Raw genomic sequence first — 23,270 nt, 5'->3', positions numbered from 1 at the left:
AGGTGTTAGTACCGTTATATAAGGCGCTGGTGAGACCCCACCTGGAATATTGTGTGCAGTTCTGGTGTCCATGTTTAAGAAGGATGAATTCAAACTGGAACAGGTTCAGAGACGGGCTACTAGGATGATCCGAGGAATGGAAACTCTGCCTTATGAAAGGAGACTCAAAGAGCTTGGCTTCTTTTTAGCCTGGCCAAAAGAAGGCTCCGGGGGGGGATATGCTTGCTCTATATAAATTATATCAGGGGGATTAACGTTAGGGAGGATAGAGGAATTATTTAAGCTTAGTACTAATGTAGGCACAAGGAACAAATGGGTACAAACTGGATATTAGGAAGTTTAGACTTGAAATTAGACGAAGGTTTCTAACCATTAGGGGAGTGAAGTTCTGGAACAGCCTCCGAGGCGAAGTAGTGGGGCAAAAGACTTATCTTATCTGGCTTTAAGACTAAGCTTGATAAGTAATATGGAGGGGATGATATGATGGGGATAGTTTAATTTGGGCAATTGATCTTGGATTAATCAGCAATATAAGTCTGCTCAATGGTCTGTGAGGGGATGTTGGATGGATGGGACTGAGTTACTGCAGAGATTCTTTCCTGGGTGCTGGCTGGTGACTGGTGAGTCTTGCCCACATGCTCAGGGTTTAGCTGATCGCCATATTTGGGGTCGGGAAGGAATTTTCCTCCAGGGCGGATTGGCAGGGGCCCTGGAGGTTTTTTGCCTTCCTCTGCAGCGTGGGGCATGGGTCACCTGCTGATGGATTCTCTGCAGCTTGAGGTCTTCAAACCACAATTTTGAGGACTTCAATAACTCAGTCATGTGTTAGGGGTTGTAATAAAAGTGTATGAGTACAGTTCTGTGGCCTGCTTTGTGCAGGAGGTCAGACTAGATGATCATATTGGTCCCTTCTGACCTACGAGTCTATGAGTCTATGAAATGTAAAAGTTTTGACAGAGAATACCTAGCCTGTATTACACCTACCAAAGTTGAGGTTCTGTGGCGATAACTGACAAAATCTGAGTGGTCTGGAGATTAGTTTTAGCAGCATTTATGAATTCAGAATTCATTCTATCTGAATTGAAGATCTCAGTTATGTAGGTGACCTGTTTCCCCCTACTTTCCCCATAGGAAGCCAAGCGTTTCTCTAACATAGATAAATCATGGGTGAAGATCTTGACGCGGGCCCATGAGATGCCAAATGTGGTCCAATGCTGTGTTGGAGATGAAACCATGGGGCAGCTTCTGCCACACTTGTTAGAACAGCTCGAAATCTGTCAGAAGTCACTTACAGGGTAAGACTGTTATTAGGGTACAACTCCAAGAAAATGGTGATAAATAGCACAACCACAGGACTCGATAACAGAATAATTCCTTCAGTGCTTATCTCATGCATTGGGTCCGGGGTGCAGGCTTATTTTCTGTGCAAGTTAGTCCATAACTTAATTTTGAAGTAAAGGAAACCTGACATGGAGTTCATTAGCAACCCTTTCAACAAATGCATCCAACTTCAGCAAGCTAGAACTGCACTCTTAAATTTTTAATTACTATTCTGAGTGATCTGTAACTTCCACTGGCTTTGTGCAACGAGATAATCTGTGATTCCAAATGGTAGCATTAAAGCAGAATCTTAACCCATTGGGGCACAGTTGGTCTGAACTGCTATTATTACCACTAATGAAAACTGTATTAATATGTTGTGTTGAGAAAACTTTGGTCTCCCATCACCAAAGGGATAAGATGAAGCTCACCTTATGAAGGCAGTGCTGAATAAATTACCACCATGAGGCTTGTTTCTTTTAAACTCAGGTACCTTGAGAAAAAGCGACTTTCTTTTCCTCGGTTCTTCTTTGTGTCGGACCCTGCTCTCTTGGAGATACTTGGCCAGGCATCAGACTCTCACACTATACAGGCTCACCTGCTGAATGTCTTTGACAACATTAAAACTGTCAGATTCCATGAAAAGGTGGGCACTGCTCTAATCTTGCCACACTTGTCTAGCAAATTGGCAAGCAATGCACAGTGTTTGTTAAATGCAAAGTTTTACAGGTAAATGGTCCATGCAGCCGATCCACAAAGAATCTTGAGTGCTCTAGTGCTGATTAGATTTTTTCCTCAGGGGACTTGGGTTCCGAATCTTAGCTCACATAACATTAATTGTGTTTAGAGAGGATGGTAGTTCAGAGACTTGCACCTATATATTGGCTTCGGAACATGATATCATGTTAGCGGTTTTAAACACTGACACTTTCTTCATAGGAGATTAGACTTTTGAAAATACACATCTGTCATGGAAAAGAGAAACTTATGTTCTATTATAAAATTTCCCCTGCATTTCCAATGAAAAAGAACTAGATTCCCGCAGGTATGTGCCCTGTGTGTGTATATCATTTTTTTTGGTTAGAAATAATTTTTCCCCTGTCTAGGTAATCCTCACTCACGATATCACTTGCAAAACTTAAAACCAATCACTTTCCAGTTGAACTTTGAAACCCAGGTGTTAGAGTTAGAAAACAGGCAAAACAAGAATGGCTGTTTTTTATTTTTTATGAAGACAGACCTGTAAGGCCAAGTGTTTAATATCTGTGACAGTTGACTACTGGGATTTTAGGTTATTTCCCACCTCCTCCCTATTCCAAACAAAACATGCTTTTTCACTCAAGGTATATAGTATCACGAGTTCACTAGTTACATTCTGGGGAGGTTTGTACTGGTATTGGCATATTCCTAGAGCAGCCCTGGTGGTTATGGGAATACTGGAACTGCAAGTGTGTCCACCTGTGGGGGTGTACAATGTAAGAAGTCTTTTTGCATTCTGATTTCACCCTTAGCAAATCTACTGGGGGGTAGGGAAACAATGAGACACTGAGCCTTTAGGTTTTTGGTGGAGAGACTTACAAAAATGACTACAGATTTCACAAGCACAAGTGCTATTGCTTTGTGTACTGAAGACCTTCAGGAGCTTTAAAAATCCCTCTTATCAATTAAGTATAATCTTGAGGATAAGGCATTGAATTAATAACCAGACACTGATTTGGCTTCTGACTCTGAAAATGATTGTCTGTGTGACTTTGGACAAGTTCCTTAATCACTCAGTTCCTCAGCATCCCACTCTTGGTCTGTTTTTCAGTTTAAGACTTCAGGCGTAGTGAGTGCATCTGTATAGTGCCTAGATCATTGGGGTCTCTAGGCACTAACATGAAAATAGAAGTAAAACTTAACAGGTGAGATCATCTTACAGCCTGTTATTCATTTGAAAGTTTGCTTCAGTTATTGCTAAAACACTGTTAAAGGAAACCCTGGTTCTGAATAAGCCCTACCAGGATCAGTAGTGATTAATTTGTTACTGTAGCTCATTTCTTTTGGTAGGTAAAACCTGATCTGTTCAGTAAATTACCAGGATTAAAAATAGTGAATTGTGTTGTGGAGATGTTGGAGAAATGATAAACTCATAGCAATAATGTTCTGTATATGACAATGTATTTTTTGGTTTCAACTAGATCTATGATCGCATTCTGTCAATTTGTTCTCGAGAGGGTGAGACAATTGAATTGGATAAACCTGTAATGGCCGAGGGTAATGTGGAAGTCTGGCTCAATTCTCTCTTAAAGGAATCCCAGTCCTCATTACATATTGTCATTCGCCAGGCAGCTATGGATATCCAGGAAACTGGATTTCAGTTGATTGAATTTCTTTCTTCTTTCCCAGCCCAGGTAAGCTTATTAAAATGGGTGAGGAGCTAATAAACAAAGCTAATAAAATTATTTGTAAAGCTTTTTGAGATCTACTAATAAACAGCGCTATAACAGTGCAAATATATTAGTGGGATGAGGAGAAAATATGTTTGAGTGAACCTCGATTTAAAAAATAAGTTGTCCTCAGATGTGTGCAGCTCCTGTTGATTTTTCAAAAGGCATCACATTTGTACACCAAATAGATCTAGACTTGGGATATAAACTTACATTATTTTACTTCTGTGATGAAGGCATGAGTTACACCTTTTAACACATTGTAAGGTATTTAATTTTATTGAGTAAGTTATTAAGTATTAATAGAAAAGCATATTTATGTATGCTAACTGAAAAAACGCCACAGAGCATGCTGTTTGTTTTTTCACAAGGTTGGGTTATTGGGAATCCAGATGATTTGGACAAGAGACTCAGAAGAGGCATTGACTAATGCCAGATATGATAAAAAAATAATGCAGAAGACAAACCAATCTTTCTTAGATCTGTTAAACACTCTGATAGACATGACAACCAAAGACCTCAGTCCAGTGGAGCGAATTAAATATGAGACACTAATCACTATCCACGTGCACCAGAGGGACATCTTTGATGATCTGGTAAGCGTTCAGTGTAGCCTTTTGTGTGCTGTCACAGTATTATATTTAAACATGACTCTATGGCTGTTGAATATGTCCTTTCAAACATTAAAATGATATGCACGCCTACATCTAGTGATTGATTCTCCATTTCATTCCTGTGATGTTTGGTGATGGGATACTGTGAGGCAGCTTGCACTACTGCAGCCCAGGTTAGAGTTGATCCATGGATAAATTCTGAGGTGTATGCATAGCTCTACAATGTAGATAATAGTTCTGTAGAAATATTGGCTCATGCTGGTTGTAAAATTAATAAATTGCATCTCTCATCTGCTGCATCCATGGTACTCCAGAATGAGACAGATAAAGGAAAACAAAACTGCTTGTTTTGGAAAGAAACCTGGAGATTTTTTTTCAAACCTTCAGGAGGTCATGAGAGAACTTGCCAACTGTACATAATTTACCACCCAAGGAGTGCTCAGATTTCCAAAGTCTAAAAAAACCCGCAGGAGCTTATATTACTCCATTGCTTTTGGGGATCTCGAGAAAGAAGGTTGTGGCTACCCTTTCCTCTCCCCTTTAGCCAGTCAAAACCCACATTTCCCTACTTCCACCAACCTTTCCTATTTAGGAATTTAAAAAAGTACATTTTAGATAAGGGATAGTTTGGGAGAGAATCCCTCCCAAAGTCTCATCTTTACAGGACAGCTTCCCTTTTTTAACCACTTCTCTGTCACAGTTTTTATTGTATCTGAACACTGTAACACCCACATGTAAAAAAGCTTTTGTTCTATGTCCTACCTCATTTCTTGAAATTCTTCTCTACTCCCTTCCTCTTTCTGATCTGGTGGCATTTTACATGCTCTTTGCACAGGTGTGAGCCTCCAAGGTGGAAGGCAGTTGAGAATCAGGTTCTTAGATTCCTAAAAATGATATAATCAAATGGTAGCTGGACTGAATGAGCCCTCCATCTTTCCAAGACAGAATTCCATGCTGTTTAGCTGTGTTTAGGACTCTTGGAAAATATCATAAAGTCTGAGGTCACTAGATTCCATGGTACCCCACCAAAAAACTGGCCCAAAATTCTGCCCCCATTACACAGCAGGTGTGTGTAATGTTGCTAGCTGCTGCAGGTCACCACTGAATTTACTGAATTTCCAGTGGTGCTCTAATCTGGCTCTTAGAGATCTGCTAACATAATATGCTATATAAATGCAAAATACCTATTTTAATCAGTTAGCTCCGTTGAGGATTTTTTTATTTTTATTTTCCTAGTGCCGTATGCATGTCAAGAGCCCTACAGACTTTGAATGGTTGAAACAATGTAGATTTTACTTCAAAGAAGATTCCGACAAGATGATGATTAACATCACTGATGTGGGTTTTACATACCAGAATGAATTCTTAGGCTGTACTGACAGGCTTGTCATAACTCCTCTCACTGACCGGTAACAAAGCTTGATTACTTACCCAAACAAACGTTCACAGTTTTTGGCTTCTCACCACAAGGATTGTCTCAAAGTTTTGCTTATTTGGGGCCGAATTTTGTTCTGATTTATGTCTGGTTCAGTCTTACATTCAGTGGGTTTGCATGAGCTGAGAATCAAGGCATATTTTTTGTTGTTTTCCTTTACAATGTGTAATAATGTTCAGAAATTCACGATTACTTCTGTATGCTGTGTTAGTCTTTATGTTGGCTGATATGTGACATAAAACAGCTAAACGTTATTTAGAGGAAAGTTAACACAAATAGTCTAGTTTTAAAAAAATGAGAATAAATGAGTAAAATTCCACATGAAAATGCCAATGAATGCTGATCAGATTTAGTCACAAACTTAAGTTCCTATTGTTTAATAAAATCGGAGAGCTGAAGTCAGTGTGGATGTGCTTGGAAGTAGGGGTCCACCTGCATGACTGTGATGACAGGCTGAATCCTTGATGAACACAAAATAACCAATATGAATTTTGCTATTTTTTGCTATCTCCAGCATCTGTAAGGTCTTCATCTGACCTTGTTATTGGGTCAATTTCATTGAATCGGAATTTGCATCAGGTCACATCATAGACCATGGGTGGGCAAACTTTTTGGCCCGAGGGCCACATCTGCTTGGGGAAATTGTATGCAGGGCCTTTAATGTAGGGCTGGGGCAGAGGTGTGTGAGGGAGTGTGGGGTGTGAGAAGGGGTGCGGTGTGCAGGAAGGGGCTCATGGCAAGGGGTTGGGGTGCAGGAGGGGGCTCAGGGTAGGAGGTCGGGGGGCAGGAGGGGTGCATCAGGGGGCTCAAGGGCAGGGGGTTGTGGTGCAGAAGGGATTCAGGATGCAGGCTCTGGTCTGGCTCCGCTTACCTCGAGCAGTTCCGGGGTGGCAGCGGTGCACAGTGGGGCTAAGGCAGACTCCCTACCTCCCCTGGTTCTACACTGCTCCCGGAAGTGGCCAGCATGTCTGGCAGTGGCTCCTAGGGGTGCGGTGGGGCAGGCAGCTCTGCCATACACTGCCCTCTCTGTGGGTACCACGCCCAAAGCTCCCATTGGCCGCGGTTCCCTGTTCCTGGCTAATGGGAGATGCAGGGGGTGGTGCCTGCTCCCTCCAGCCCTCTGCCCTCCCCACATCCTCCAGGAGCCACAGGGACATGGTGCCAGCTGCTTCCAGGAGCACCACAGGTGTGGCAATCCAGCGGGCCAGATTGAAATCCCTGATGGGCTGGATCTGGCCCACAGACCGTAGTTTGCCCTCCCCTGTCATAGACTCATAAGAGTGAAAGATGGAAAAGATATAATACATTTCACTGTCCAAGAGGTGAATACAGGATTTTGCTTCACTCTACATATTAGCTACTTTGTGAGTCACTTCAGCTAAAGTAATTTGAGCAATTAGGCAAGGTAAAATTGTTGAAACAGGTGTTCTGGAGCTGTTGTCTATTCCTTCCTCATGAGCTTCCACTCACCAATGGACATCCCCTGCAGTCTTCTCTCCTATTGTGCACAGGATGAGGTAATAAGGTGGCTCTGAAGTGGCCAGTAAAAAGCCAAAGACTTCTGATGTGGAGCATTTCTCCTCAAATAAATTGGATGATATCTGTCCCACAGCAGAAATGCTAATGAAGCTTGTTAATTGAGGGCTTTCCTTGTGCCAGAACTGGGCCTCAAATCACACTGATGCATTTTTCGGTTAGGCCATCAAGCAGACGTGGGTACCTGAACAATGCAGATACCTAATAACAGTCTGTTTCCGTGTAGATGTTACATCACTTTGGCTCAGGCCCTGGGAATGAACATGGGTGGAGCACCTGCTGGACCTGCAGGGACAGGCAAAACTGAAACTACTAAAGATATGGGGAGATGCCTTGGTAAATATGTTGTAGTCTTCAACTGTTCAGACCAGATGGATTTCAGAGGACTAGGAAGAATCTTCAAAGGTGAGAATTCCCATGACTAGAAGTCCCAAATTGAAACACCCCTTTTTAAAATGAAATCTAGTATATACTTAACAGTTATGGCCTACCGTTTACATTAGTGGTCAGTATTCTACAATAACAGTGTTTCTCATGTAGACCAGCTTCAAAGACAACAGAAACGTTCCTGTATTACTAGCAGTATTTTTTCCTATTAAAAGGATATGGCTCAACAGAAACCTTTCTGACTAGGTTTTGTGGTGACTTTTCTAAAAGGAAACTTGACTTTTATTCTTCCAAAAACAAATGTTATTCCATTTTATAACACTGGCTACATGAGATGCCCAAACAAAACAAAATGTCCATATTCCTTTAATACTAACTTAGCCTTTTTTTAAAACAAACAAACAAACAAATGTTTTTAGGTTAAACAGTTTGTAAATACTAAAGTCAAAGGCTGTTGAATCGGTTGTGTAATTGGTATGAAAACAGGATGCAATCTGACTTGCTATGTTGTATAAAATATTTACTTTAAATTCTTCACAAACAATATCACTTCAAAGAAGCTGATCAAGTACAAAAGGCTCTGTAAGGGCAATGCTAATGTTGTCAAACACAGTGTACAGTTCATTAATGTTGGGAGAAAGTCTAGGTTATTTCTTTTGTGCTAGCAATTGGTTGTCCCAGTGGGCGATGGTAGGTGCAAAATTAGCAACCAGATTAAGACCTCTAAATATCTTTTACAAGCTGTTCTGTTATTTGCACCTTACCTAGTTTCTCGGTTATTTTTAGAAAACTGGTCTCAAACTTGGGTTGATTTTCATCTTCTTTCCAAGTCAAGACAACTTTACTGTTTCTTAATCCTCTGATATGAGCTTTCCATTAGACTGTTCAGAGGTTTCTTTCTGTTCAAGGTCTTGCTCAGTCTGGCTCCTGGGGCTGCTTTGATGAATTTAACCGTATTGACTTACCTGTATTATCAGTAGCTGCACAGCAAATTGCAATTGTGTTGACGTGTAAGAAGGAGCGTAAAAAGAACTTTTTATTTACTGATGGAGATAATGTGGAAATGAACCCTGAATTTGGAATATTCCTTACTATGGTAGGTACTCTGAGAGGATGTGAGATTTCAGTGATACCATACTTAAAATTACTTACTGCTTACAATTTGGTATGTTTACTGTACTTACTAACCCCCTGGTGCCGAAGTCACTAGTTTCTTAAAACTAATTTCCAGTCTGAGAAGTAATCCTTGTTAGAAAACTGATTTACAGGGTTGAGCCTCAATGATTCCAGATCAAATTGCACAATTCATTGGTAAACCTATTTGTACTAGTAACTACTCATTCAGACTCAACCTGGGATTTGAAAGTCAACTAGTGATATTTATTCTTGTGATCTATAATCTGTGTGTTGCCTTGCAAATTATACCTTTTGACACCCATGCAATAAGATTAACTGGAACAGGTTGGCACAAGTGTAGCTGATTAAAACTGGGTAAATAATTCTGGTGCACAAGAAGAAATAAAATCCAGCTCTTACCAGTTCAACTGTGTTAGCTATGCAAGGCTAAAGGGAATAAGAAGTACTAAGACAAAGTAGTAATCATACATGACTCCATATGTGCATTTTCAGTCATGTCTGTGGGTACTTCAGAGTGCAAACATGTATTAAAGCCAAACTCTGGTAGTATATCAACAATCCTGTGTAGAATTTGTAACAAATACTTTATCTAATAATAATAGTTAATCTTTTGTTCTAACTTCTGTAGAAGTATCTTTGCTTATTTATCTTGTTACATTCAGTGAAGTCAACTACAAACTCTTTCCTCATAATCAGAACCCAGGATATGCTGGGCGACAAGAGTTGCCTGAAAACTTGAAGATAAACTTCCGTTCAGTGGCCATGATGGTTCCTGATCGTCAGATAATAATTCGTGTCAAGCTGGCTAGCTGTGGATTCATAGATAACATTGTACTGGCAAGGAAATTCTTCACTCTGTACAAGTTATGTGAGGAACAGCTATCTAAGCAGGTGAAACTGTCAGAAAACTGCCTTTCGAAAGACTTTTAATTTAATGTTTAAAACTGAAGAGTTAGTGCAGAGAAGTGGGGGCTAATCGGTGTTCATCAACACAAACAAAACCCAAATAGGAATTGTCACCTGATGTTGGTGCTCTCTGTTTTCTATGAGGTTTACCTTCTATTCTGGGTTTACTGCTTTCTGTGCAAAGAGGTGAGACTGAGCCATACCTCATTTACGATACAAATGTGGCTCTGAGCAGAGGCAGATTAAAACTAATTGGAGTTTATATGTTTGCAAATGCTTGCTCTGTAAAGCAGTAGTTCAAGGATCTAGTTTATTTTATGCTTCCTAGTTTAGTAGTGTATGTTCAGGAATTCTTCTTTTAAGAAATAACATCTGTCACAGTGCCGAAGGATGTATCGAAGGATGCCTTCTTAAAAATAAAATTAAACTCAGTCAGTCCCTGCTTTCCCCAAAAAGGCCTCATAACAAACAAAAGCACCTCCTGCAAAAGTGTTCAAGGCACTCATGCCTCTATCCTTCAAATTCCACCTAATTGATTTCATACTCCATGGGGAACCCAGAAAATGCTGACCTCCTCTCCATGGAGATAGCAAACTTGTGTGAAGTAAGGGTCCATCCTCAGGCCTCATGGATTCCACCTTAAAGCACTTCTGTAGATGAACTGTGAAGGGGATTCTGTATAGTCCCCCTCCCTCCCAGAACACTGGAAGGGTTTTGGTAGCTGGCCGTGACCAAAGACCGCATGGCATCCTCTTGGAGGAACTTTAAATCATGGAGAAAAAACACTTAATTTACTCATTGTGGTTCATACTGTACATTTTTGCCATGAATGAGTTTTTAAATACTGAGTCAAATTCTGCCCTGACTTACATTCTGAACAAACCAGATTGTTTGCTTAATAGCATATGTACATGAGGTGGATATCTTTTAATTTATGTTGATAAATCAAATATGGGTAATGGGAGAGTGACCTTTTTTGTACCTAAATGGACTGGTCTCTTAGCCCACAGCAGTGGTGTAAACTAATATCAATACTGCTACTCTTAATTTCAAAATGGCCAGACTAAACAGGAATCTTGGCCTTCATTACCATTAAGGGAAAGTGTACTTTTAATATAAAAGAACAAGACAAGAAAATACATAACTTTACCCCTCCACCGAGGTGTCCTATGCATACTATTATCGCTACAGTACTTCAGGTTCTGATCAAGTACCTATTGCTGTTAAACTTAATTTGCTACTGCCATGAACCTTAACCCTTCTACCTGTCACTCCTGCTCTGGGAGCAAGAAAAACAGCCTCTTTGGAGATTATTACCTCATCTGATAAAATTTGGCACTGAAATTGAGCTTCTCATTCATAGATCTGTGCTTTACAGAGGTGGGTAAATATCATAATCCCCATTTAACAGACTGCAAACTGCAACACAGAGGTGAGGTAACTTGTGCAAGACCGTGCAATTAAAAGGCAATCTGTATACTGGGTGTCAGGTGGACTTACACAGTAGAGGTGCCCCCGGCTTTGTTATATTTGCTATGAATCGTTTTCCTGCATGTAGAAAATAAACTGCTAAATCAATATGTTAAGAAAAGTGGATTGTTTAATTTTTCAAACTTATCACACCTCTTAGGTGCATTATGACTTTGGTTTGAGGAATATATTGTCAGTGCTGCGCACGCTAGGGGCAGCAAAAAGAGCAAACCCCACTGATACAGAATCTACTATTGTCATGCGTGTTCTGAGAGATATGAACCTTTCTAAATTGGTAAGTCATGCAGATCTAAATGTTGTGTAATCGTCTGTCTTTGAGTCAAACATCTAACTTTCTTATTTGATAAACCAATGTATAAGTTGACAGTCAAGAGGGCCACTTTAAGATTGGATGTGGCTCTGTGTGATCTGGTTGTTCAGATACCATTCTGAACAGTGGTTCAGAAATGCTACATCTTCTTGTTGGCATGATTCGGGTTTTGTCTTGGCTCTTCTGTCTTTGTAGGCAACCTCCCCATTCCCATGGTTTCAGCTATTGCTTCTAGGAAGTGATTCCCAGCTATGCTTCTCCACACCTGAGTTGTAGTCTTCTGTCCAGTTCTTATCTCAAGCTGAGTATGGTGCCATGTGAAGGTCCAAACACTATTTCAAAAGCAAAATGTTCAAAACTGAATAATTTTGATCTCCTTCTAATTTCTCTCCATCATTTCCTTACTCTGTCACTGACAAAACTGTATTACAATTACCATGCCACAGATTTGCACTCTTGTGTTAATTGTCTGCTTCCCTGTGTCTATCCAGATTCTAGTGAAGGCCTATCACTCATTTATAATATCACTACAATCTGTACTTTTATATACAACTAAAATCACAGGACATGTTTTGGTTATCTGATAACAGTAATTTACGGCCATTAGGCCTACTTGCAATTTCATTTCTTCCATCTTCAGTATATCTGGATTCTTCTCTCTGCATCATCCTCCACACCTGGAAATCTAATTGGATTACTTCTGTGTTTTCAGTTATTTCTAGGCCCATGGTATAGTACAGAGTTTGACCTTAAAGCACATTGGTTATGCTAGATTGCATTTGTCTTATTTTCCTCATGGTTTTCTAATTTTTGTTAGATTGATGAAGATGAACCCTTGTTCTTGAGTCTGATTGAAGACCTGTTTCCAAGTATACAGCTTGACAAAGAAGGCTATCCAGAACTAGAAGCTGCTATTAACAAACAGGTAATAATCCATCTTTTGATGCATGGCATTTTCCCAGCATATCAAAAGGAGTAGGAGAACCTGGTTGTGTGCAGAGTATAAACACAGTAATATATTAGTATAATCAAACCCTTTTGAAAATGAATAAATTCCATACAGGAAGAATAAGTTTGCTGAGTGAAAATAAATATTGGATAGTAACATGCTAGTGAATCTGTCGTAATGTTACTTAAATTCATGAATGCTAGTTTCAATGACCTATAAAGTAACTCTTTGGAGGCTGACGTTTGTCATGCTTGTTCTCAGCCCAGAAGTGAATTGCTGTGGAAAGGCAGTTAAAAAATAAAACACCCGAGCATGGAAAGAATATTTTTCTCCAGTGGACATTTTCAGATGTTTCTTTTCCTCAGATAACTCAAAACCCTCACACTGGTCATATATGCAGTCATCCATAAGAACTTTGCTGAGTAGTATAAATTCAAATGAATAGCCATGTTGAATTTGGGTCCAATGCTGTAACTATTCCTCAGCTTCTTTTCTCAGCTATTCGTCAAAACTTCCTGACTATCCATCTAAAATACTACATTGTGCATGAGAAGTACATTTTCTTTACCAATTTAAATATGTGGATTTGCTCACCTAGTCATATTTGTTATATGCACATGAGAGTATAAAGGTCAGTTGTGTGTTCCCATAATACACAAACAAGAGGGCATTCAGTGAAATAAAGACAAGCTATTCATATACAGTGGGTAAAGGGAACTATTTTACAGTGTGTAATAAAACTTGTGAAACAGAAAATCATCAGATACTTTTGCCAAACAGCCTGAGTTTAAAACAGAACATAAGTTTGTATAAATGAGAATCTTTGGCTAAGATAAATAATTGCAAGGGTTCTGACTGTTGTGCTTCAGAGAGGCAGAGTTTTCCAATGGATAGATCAGAGGACAAGGAGCCTAAAGTCCTGTTTCCTTAACATGAGCTTTTTACTGGTTGGTTGTGACACAGGACAAATCACTTAACCCCTCACCTTCTGAGCTTACTTGTCTGTAAATGGATATAATACTTATTTCTGAGATGTGTTTGAAGCTTAAAGATCGTAGACTTTGAGATTCTTGCTTAGTGCAAAACTAATCACAAGCTCATATCAAAGGGAAAATGCCCATCCTCCCAAGTTCTGGTATTGTGGGGTAGAAAAGGGTGTTTCAACTGGTTGAGAGCCAAGTACTTTTATCTCCGAAATTACTAAAAAAATTGTAGTTTTGTGAAACAAGAGATGATAGGCCAGAACTTATAACTGTCTTTATAAATGCCAGTTTGGGGATGACACTCCCATTATTTAATCACAGGGTTGTTGTTTTTTTTTTGGGTTTTTTTTGTAATGCTTTAGGGGACACCATGATTAAAGACAAATAATCACAATTAACCAATTATTTTATGGTTCAAGAGAAAAATAACAATACAACAGAACAAATAGAACAGAAAAAATAAACAATGGGTACTTCAGATACAATCTCTTCTGAAAATTTCTCTGTAGCGAGATATCAACAGGGGTTACACCTTCTGAGAATCAGTCTACCCTGGTGGGACTGCTCTCCTCTAGGTAAACGAAAAGTGAAGTAGTGGGTACGTAGTGAGTACAGTCTCAGTGTATCATAGATTACTAAAATGGGGTATAGTTGGGCAGTTCATGAATGGGCAGAGATAAGTCATCTTTACTAAGGTTACATGTACACTGCCTGCTAGTGGCAAGATTTCCCTTGCTCACGTACACGTACTCACACTAGCTCTCCTAAAGCTAGTATGAATATAAATAGCAATGTAGCCAAGGTAGCACTGGTAGAGGCAGTGGAGGCATGGCTGAGCTATGTTGAATATAACCCCCCCTGAAACCAATGGGTATGTACTCAGCAGGGCTCAGCTATGCCTCTTCTGTAGCTACAATACTGTTTATACTCACATTAGCTCACTGAGAGCTAATTGGATGTGTATCCATGAGTAGGAGACTCACCCCCCAGCTCATAGTGTAGATTTAGCTATGTCTTAAGAAACTGAAGAGTTTTTGACTTAGTGATTTAAAAGAAACCATCCCAAGGAGCCATCTGGAGACAGGCAAATTAATGAATATTAAAAATCTTAAATTCAAATTAAATCGCACTATTTCTGTTTACCAAGATGAGCATAAGTCTCTATGTCACAGATGGCTGGCTCTTTAATGGAAGTTGGGCCCAGCCTCACCTTCCAGCTGAAATGGATCAGCTAGGGATCAGGTGATTATAAAAGTCAGCAAGTAGGCCAGTTAGAGGGAGAGCTGCAGAGAACTGGAAGGCTTCTGCAGGAGGCTGTGGTGCAGACTGGCTCCTGTAGTAGATCTGGGAACACCATATGATTCTCAGGCAAGTGGCCTGTACAGTGGAAACCCATAGGGAATAGATAGATCCCTGCAGAAGACCCCAGATTAGGGTGAAGGAATGACTGATGTTTTGAAATAGTTTTATGTAGAAGAAATAAAGTTGTAGCCCTAAGAAAAAAGGGCCTGAAGAACACACTGCCATGGTGTCAAACCCTTCTGGGTGGGGAGAAATGTCAGCAGTTCTATACCCCTCTTAAGGAATGCACAGTCTAAATAATTGGGTGTTTAATAGAAGAAGCTGTTAGTATTTTAAGTTACAGTAGCATTCCACTTTCCTAGTAAAATCATTACAAGAAAATCTTAAATCTAATCCCTTGGCAGCACTTCTGCAGATTCCATCTCACCCATGAAACTGAAGTCTTTGTCACGTCATGTTGCAGAGGCAGTGTTGGCCTGGAAGGTTGCCGCTGCTTTGTTCTTCTTGCTGCCTTGTTGCTGTTTGCTTGTTTGTAGTGATGGAATGAACAGTTTGAGCTGAGTTTAGTGCTGAGAATAAGTGCTGTGATGATAGGAGCAGAGTGTTGCAGCTTGCTTTCTGAATTCAGAGACATTTACATGCTTCTTCCATAATTTCATAGGAGGAGGAAAATGCACTTCTTTCAGCCACTGTCACCATCTGGCTCAATATGCTTATGGGCTGGTCTTGTTTGCTTAATCATGAGCTGAAGATACCATCTGCTAATGCATATGCAGCAGGGTTCTAATTGCCTTTGTCTTAGTGGCAGAAAATCCCAGAATGTCTTTAAAAGTTGTAGTTTTAATTTTATTTCATTCAGTCCTTTTTCTGTGATATCTTTAGTTTCATCAGGTCTTAATAGGAGCTGACATTCTATTTCAGATGAGTCCAACTCTCTTATTTCCTATATAAAGGTCTTTTATGTTTCAAGATAGATTTTTTTTTTAAACTTAAAATATTATTAGCATCTTTAAACTTGAAGAGATATCAAAGAAGGCATTGTCTCCTAATCTTTGGAGAGGGGGTTCTTGTCTTTTTGTGTTTGGTAAGGAGTTACATAAGCATTCATTAAGGAGTGGCTGCAGCTGCTGGTAAAAATTATGTGCAGCTGCATTGTTGGCCTTAGTGTGGTGGGACTATATATTGTGATGATGGTAAGATACCCACAGCTAGTAAGTAATCAGATGCTGATAAGTCATCCTAATCACCCTCCAGGCCAGTCAGGCATTGGGTGAAAGTACAATGGCCAGCCCTTTCTGATGCAACCTGTCAGGGCAGCCTTAGAACAAAAATGTATAACCCTCATCTCTATATTTTACTATTTCTTGGCCAGCATACTTTAGATAGTGTAGCTATTGTTGCTCAGAATTTTCAACTGCTTGATGAGGATACCTTTAGAACTGTCATACAATGTTTGAATGTTCCAGGCACCAATTTACATTTGCCACCAACACGCATGATACCAGAATGGTACTTTAGCAAGGTTTCGCTGGTCATTTTCCTTTCAGTAGCACAGTGATCTTGGGAGACTTCAGTGCACAAGTAGGAAAGAATAATGACACCTGGGCAAGTATGCTTGGGAAGCTCAGTGTTGGGCAGAACAGGACAGACAGCAACTGCTGGAATTTGTGGCTGCCAATGACATAGTGATGACTCACTTAATGTTCCATCACTCAAAGATTCACAAACAGGGGCCTAGTACAGCCCATATGGTTTCACTAGCACTATTATTGATCATGTCCTCATTAATAATCACTGGCAGTCAACAGTCATGGATGTACAAGTTTGCAGAGGTGCTGAACTTAACACCTATCATCAGTTTTTGTTGCCTCCGACTTTGAAGGCTGCCAGTTAATGGACCAAAATGGGTCAGATTAAACCAAAAATGTTTGTTACAGCTGAGTTATCAGGCAGCTCTTTGTTCTGAACTGTGTAAGGTTATCAAACATTAGAGACCAAAGTATCCCTCCCTCCCCCATCTAATGAGGAGTAGTATTGTTTTAAGTCTTAAGTGCTGCCTGATGCCAACTTGGTGCTGGATTCCCTGCCCTTCAGATGCCATCCAGGGATCAGCAAGGAGATGCTCACTGCAGTCAAAGCTAGGAAAAAAGAGGCTACAATCGGAGTCTTCAGAAATATGTTTGTCAAAAACAAAAACAAAGTGTGAATGGGATGGACTTTGGGACATTGTCAAGTTACTGTATAAGAAAGATGAGGAATCCCAGTGGTCATTTCAGGCAGCTAATTTAGAACAGGCTGCAGAAAGGCACAATCTCCGCACCCTCTGTTCAACTTCACAGTGTCTGTGAGGGAACATCAGCCCAACTTGTCAAGTTAAATATTGAGGTGGCAGCATCAGCCAGAGTCTACTGGATCAGTTCCAATGATGGCAGTTCATTTCAAGATGATCCTTGGTTGTCCACTTCCCTGTAGTCCCTTCTCCATTTGAAAAGGGGCAAGATGTTACAGTAGAGCTGCCTTCCCTCAGCTGAGAGATCCGCATCACAGTCCATAAAGTCAAGTTTGGAAAGGCACTAGAGGTTTGTAACCTCATCCCTGAGTTGCAAAAGACAGGAGAGGGTATTGTTATACTGTGGCTGCATAGGTTCCTCCAGAAGCATTTTAACTTGTAGTTCTATATACAAAACATGAATCATAACTTAATTTTTCAAAATGTAGTATAAAAATAGTATAGGATGTTAAACCAAAATAATCTTAAATTTGAATTCCAGAGTTGGGATAATAAACATCATTTTTTCTTCCTTGACACTGCAGGAGCCTGTCAGGTTGATTAAAAAATAGATTTCCTCAGAATTTCCTTAGCTTGAACCTTTCATATAAATAACTAACTAACATGCTTATATTTTTATTTGCTTATCACATTCTCCAAAATCATGTCTATGAAAATAATTGTAAGTGTCTGCTACAAATGCAGTAGAAATGCAGGCAAGTTTGTAACAACCTAACATTGCAAGAATAAATTATAAATCATATTTTGCATCAGTGTTGAAGTTTGCCCCTTCAGTATTAAAACTTATTTGTTGTTGGAATTGTATGTTCTCCTCAAATCACTGTGAAAGACGGGATACTGAGTTCCACTGTAGAAACTGTTGTATTACTTGGCTTCAACCAGTGCTCTTTTAGAAGTACTGAAACTTAATACAAAATTATATATGATCAGGATCTTGTAATGCATCTATACCTTGAATCTGATTATCAAATTGTTTTGATGCATAAAAGAAGCAATAGTTTGGATTTATGTCAATATCCACAGGTTGAAGAAGCTGGCCTAATTAGTCATCCTCCTTGGAAACTGAAAGTTATCCAGCTGTATGAAACACAGAAAGTAAGGCATGGAATGATGGCCTTAGGTCCTAGTGGGGCAGGTAAAAGTACTTGCATCCACATTCTGATGAAATCCATGACAGGTATGGAGCCATGTGTGTTGTGTAAAGCAGATGTACAATTCTGGTATTCTTGCAAATAATTTACAATGTTTACTTTTACCTGAGGGGATAAAGCATTGTAAGGATGAGGTTTAGTGTATGGTGCCCTAGCGCACAAATCTTCATGACTGATTAGTAACAAGGGTTACTTCTCTAAATTTTTTGCAGCATATTAAAACAAATTAAGAAGGAAAAACTGATAACACCTTGGAGAAGATCTCATGTACTTGCATTACATTCAATTTACCAGTATGAGTGTCAGAGACTTTCATTTAAGAGATGTGGCAAAATAAGGAACACAATGGCTGGAAGGGTGGGTAGGTGGGTGTCTCAAAGGACAGAGCTGAAGAAATGTTGAAGATTCCCTTAATGAGGAATAATTGTGGAAGATGATCAAACAGGCCCAATGCAAGGATTTTTATTGGCATAAGAAGATGATCATCTTTCTCTCCAGAAATCTACCTTATTTTCTCATAGTTCTAAATTATGACCATTTTCCCTTCTTGCCGCCCATTTCATACTCTCAGGGTTCTATGTGTTGGCCATCTTCTTTCTAGTCCAAAGAAGGATTTGATGGGGTTTTGGATTCTGTTTTTTAAAACTTTAATATTTGGGATGGAGTGGTAACTTTTTGAGGCAATTTTTGCCCATCTCCTGTAGCAAAACTAAGCATGTTGCTTCTGCAGCTTTCTCCGTATTTATTGTCCCTGGAAGGAACGGTCTGGAGCCAAGACTTCAAATCCAGGTCTTTGATATGGTAAATAAGAGCATTGTCACTAGACCTTTGGGCCTGACCCTCAATCTTATTTTTTAAGGACACTAAATTTCAGACCTGACCTCCAAGGACCAAAATTTTTACAAATTGTGTCTTCAGTTCCTTAGGTTCACAAAAGCATCTCTTGAAAATGCAGTGAATTTCTACTTATAAATAGTGTAGATAAATACCTGGGTAACTTTATGCATGCACATACAGTTACTAGTACATAATGTAAATAGTAATGGTACAGAAATACTATCCAAGGAGTGCACAAAAGTAACAAACATAACCTAACACTAGTTCAATTCAAGAGTTAAATATCTTCTTTCTTATTCTCTATGCCAGTCAATAGTTATCTATTGCTGTAGATGGCTCTGTGAGGCTATTTATTACCTGACTACTTCACAGCATTGGTTTTATATGATTCCTGCTAGACTTGCCAAGTTGCCTGTGAAAATGTAGTGTAAAGGAATAGTTGTGAAGAGAGAGGACAAACTGTAATACACTTCCATGCAATATCTTGGTTCAGTTAAAGCCAGCATAGGATCAAAATAATCTTTTAATTTAGGCTCTCATTCAGAAAAGAACACAAAGGCAATATGGTACCTTCTTAGAGTTTTTTGTATGTTTCTGCAGAACTTTTTACTGAACATTGCCAAGATATAGATGATGCACCACATCTGTCAGTCTGAATATCTGAAGTAATAATGTCCACAGATGACAATATACTGCAGTAGTTTTGTAAGGTTATGATTTGCAAAACTGCATAATTATTTGCACAGCATTAAAATTTTACACTTCTGGGCACTACTGGTATTTAAAATGAAAAATGTCCTTGCAATACAAGTCATATTTTTAAAGATCCATTTTCTATACTTTACTCAGGATTATTAGAGCTCACATTTTGTTACATCTCTACTGCTGATCAAACATTAAACATTTTTGGAAAATGAAACATAGTCTTGTATTAATAAAGGGATATTAAAGGTCAGATGCTGTGATATAAATGCATTCCCTGTGGCTGCTTGAGAAGTTCTGTAATCATGCAACTACAATTTAATTTGGTTAGTCCAAAGTTTCTGGGTGTGGTACTACAAGCACAAGATATAGAAAAGTACATTGAAAATTAAAGGCTTTGGAGCTATTTAGTTTAAAGAATCGCTGCCTTGAATACCTGTCATTATGTTGTTGTGCTCTCCTTTACTTGTCAATGCATGGATTCCCCTTTTACATCATGCATGGACAGAGTACTTTATTGTTAATTTTTGATAGCTCTAATTATCAATTTGATGTACACGAAGAAATGAATTTCAGAGTAATCATGCAGTTCTGATAGTAGTAAACCACTAACAACCATGTAATTTTGTGTGGTAAGTTAGTGTAATACCGTACCATGACATTTGGCTTGAAATACTGAAAGTTGACAGATTGATTTGACCTTTGCAGATTGCGGACAGCCACACCGTGAAATGAGAATGAATCCTAAAGCTATCACAGCACCTCAGATGTTTGGTCGCCTTGATGTAGCAACCAATGACTGGACAGATGGGATTTTCTCCACTCTGTGGAGGAAAACTTTGAGAGCCAAGAAAGGTAAATCATACAACAATCAACCAACCAAAGCATTAATCAAAAAAGCTGTTTCCAAGCAAATAACTAACATGGTTTCAAAAGTAAGACCTCCTTGCATGGAGAGGTAATAATCACTACTCAGAATGTGTCATCTTTAGGTTGCAAAATGGCAAATCCTGTTCCAGTAATTTTCCCAATCCTTTTTTTGAAGGATTGGTCGTAGGATTAAAGAGGAGGTATCCTTTTGTGTAATTTTGCACCTGCTGCTGGACGTTAAGGGGATGGCTTTGAAAAACTTATAGGGAAGAACCCACTCTGCTCCTTTCTGTATTTGTGTACCCATGTTAACAGGCACTTGGGATTTCAGTGTGTAAATGAAACAAAGGAAAAACCTTGCCTGGTCACACCATCCATTTTTAGGCAGAAACATTCATTTATTCAAAGGAGACTTGTATTTAGCCCCATATTATAAATTTGTTGTATATTACTTTACTTGACTACTCAATATTCTAGCTCAAAAACTGGGTCACTGGTGACTACAGTCAGGTAGTATTTGACTATTGCATAGTCATTTCTCTATTGATAAAAATTGTTTAAGGTAAATTTCTGTAGTTGAAATTTGGTAATATTGTCTATAGATTAACTGGCCTAAAAAGACTTCACAATATTGCAAATGTCTCCTATCTAAGACTGATTATTGTGCTTCTGCAGGACAAAAACCCGTTGAAATAAAGACTGATCCAACTCCCAATAAAGTAGATGGAAAAATGGCCATAAACTCCAGTGGGAGCTGGATCAGAACAGTAAAAGTTAGTGTAAAACTACATGAAATTGTGCCTAACGATTTTCTGACAACTAGTATTAACTATATTTCCTACTTAGTTTAGGAATTCTCGTTTGAGCTTTATCAAAACCTTTGGAACCAGAAGGTTTGTAGAGTTTTTTTTTTTTTTTTTTTTTTTAGTACAGAATTTCTACCCTGAGTTTTGATGATTTAATTAAATGAGAGTTTATATGAAGAGCTAAAAGTCTTAAGATGGGAGATAGTAAAAATCCATGAAGCTGTTGACCAGAGTATTACAAGCATTACCAGGTGTTGGGCAGATAATGCTACCTTTATGTGTTGTGGGACAGATAAGCATTTGGATATGGACAAAAACAGATCAAATGCTTTATTTCAAACTGGTAGAAACTGAATTGATACAGTTCCTTTTGTATTTCTTGTTGTTACAATTAGACTTAGTGTGCAATATTCTGTACAATAAAGTATAATTAGATAATGCTTGTGAGACCATATGATTTGCTTTATAGGCATGTTCTTTGGATTGCAGGTGAGCACATCTGGATAGTTCTTGATGGTCCTGTTGATGCTATTTGGATTGAGAACCTGAACTCTGTACTGGATGATAATAGAACCCTAACACTAGCTAATGGAGACCGTATTCCGATGGCACCAAACTGTAAAATAGTGTTTGAGCCTCATAATATTGACAATGCTTCCCCTGCTACTGTGTCAAGGAATGGCATGGTTTTCATGAGTTCGTCAGTTCTCAGCTGGAGCCCTGTTCTCGAGGTATGGTCCACAATAATTAGATGATTCTATATATTGGTAGAAGTTTATCAGTTAGGTATATTTAATGAGTGTTGAATATCAATGATTTTCAAGTAGCTCATTGTGCTTAGGTTATAACTTGGGGATACTCATTTTATCCAGTCTATTTATTCAATTGAAACACTATGTAAATGCATTAATTGTAGTGTCTCTTAGACATACTGTCAGATGATCATTTAACATAGCTATGCCCCAGGTGGTGGTACTGAATACTGAAAGATTTAAATGTTTAGAAGCTTGGGTGGTCTATTACACTTTCCACTTTTTCATTCTGGAATTTCAGTCTGTGTTTAAGAGTATGGAACCTAAAGCCAAAATCCTAAAGATATATTTAGGCTCTTAAACAAAGGGCCTGATTTTCAAAAATACCAAGCACCCAATAGCTGCTAGTGCAGTGAATCTAATTCAGACAAGGTAAGGGTTGGGGAGAGGGCATCATGGATATACTCTGTGGTGCCATGTTCCTCCATGTCTTCCTATTCCCTCTTCAGCTTCAAGACAAGTATTGCATCAGCCCACCTAAAGGACCTTACCCCCTTCCTAGAACTAAGGGTAATGGAACCAGTACATTGGGCTCTAACATTTCCTCTGATTTATCCACAGAATGTCTAGTACCAGTATTAGCTAATTGACAAAACAGGTATTGTTTGTCTTAGGTCAGGGTTTCTCAAACAGAGGTGGCTGCTTGTGTAGGGAAAGCCCCTGGTGGGCTGGACCGGTTTGTTTAACTGCCCCGTCCGCAGGTCCGGCCGATCGCGGCTCCCAGTGTCCGTGGATCACTGCTCTGGGCCAATGGGAGCGACCCGGAGCAGCGATCCACGGCTCTCAGCTGGACCTGCGGATGGGGCAGATAAACAAACCAGCCCGGCTGTCAAAGTTAGACTCAGAACTCACAGTTTGTCAGACCACTCTGTTTTATTAGCACAGCGCTCTGCTAATACACCCAGATAATGTGAGCACCATGCAAGACCTAAACAGTCTTATTTATACAGATAAAAGAGCGGGAATTAGACAAAGGGACAAAGAAAGCAAAAAAACACTAAAA

At 39.3% G+C, this 23,270-nt stretch overlaps 1 protein-coding gene across 2 annotated transcripts in view; it reads left to right on the top strand.

The window, feature by feature from the left end:
* DNAH5 (dynein axonemal heavy chain 5) overlaps positions 1–23,270 on the top strand; it is a 253,591-nt gene that overhangs the window by 89,901 nt on the left and 140,420 nt on the right. For both annotated transcript variants that reach the window (XM_075062684.1, XM_075062685.1), the window contains exons 31-43: positions 1,132–1,295; positions 1,810–1,966; positions 3,501–3,713; positions 4,121–4,345; positions 5,600–5,772; positions 7,561–7,739; positions 8,630–8,817; positions 9,555–9,749; positions 11,395–11,529; positions 12,383–12,490; positions 18,113–18,266; positions 20,488–20,634; positions 21,945–22,186. In XM_075062684.1, coding sequence (XP_074918785.1) covers positions 1,132–1,295; positions 1,810–1,966; positions 3,501–3,713; positions 4,121–4,345; positions 5,600–5,772; positions 7,561–7,739; positions 8,630–8,817; positions 9,555–9,749; positions 11,395–11,529; positions 12,383–12,490; positions 18,113–18,266; positions 20,488–20,634; positions 21,945–22,186 — 2,280 coding nt within the window. The remainder of the gene's footprint in view (positions 1–1,131; positions 1,296–1,809; positions 1,967–3,500; positions 3,714–4,120; positions 4,346–5,599; positions 5,773–7,560; positions 7,740–8,629; positions 8,818–9,554; positions 9,750–11,394; positions 11,530–12,382; positions 12,491–18,112; positions 18,267–20,487; positions 20,635–21,944; positions 22,187–23,270) is intronic.

The sequence above is a fragment of the Chelonoidis abingdonii genome, chromosome 2, assembly GCF_003597395.2.
Source record: "Chelonoidis abingdonii isolate Lonesome George chromosome 2, CheloAbing_2.0, whole genome shotgun sequence".
NCBI classification, from domain to species: domain Eukaryota; kingdom Metazoa; phylum Chordata; order Testudines; family Testudinidae; genus Chelonoidis; species Chelonoidis abingdonii.
Note: the sequence above shows the minus strand (reverse complement) of the source record. Positions and strands in the feature narration are given on the sequence as shown.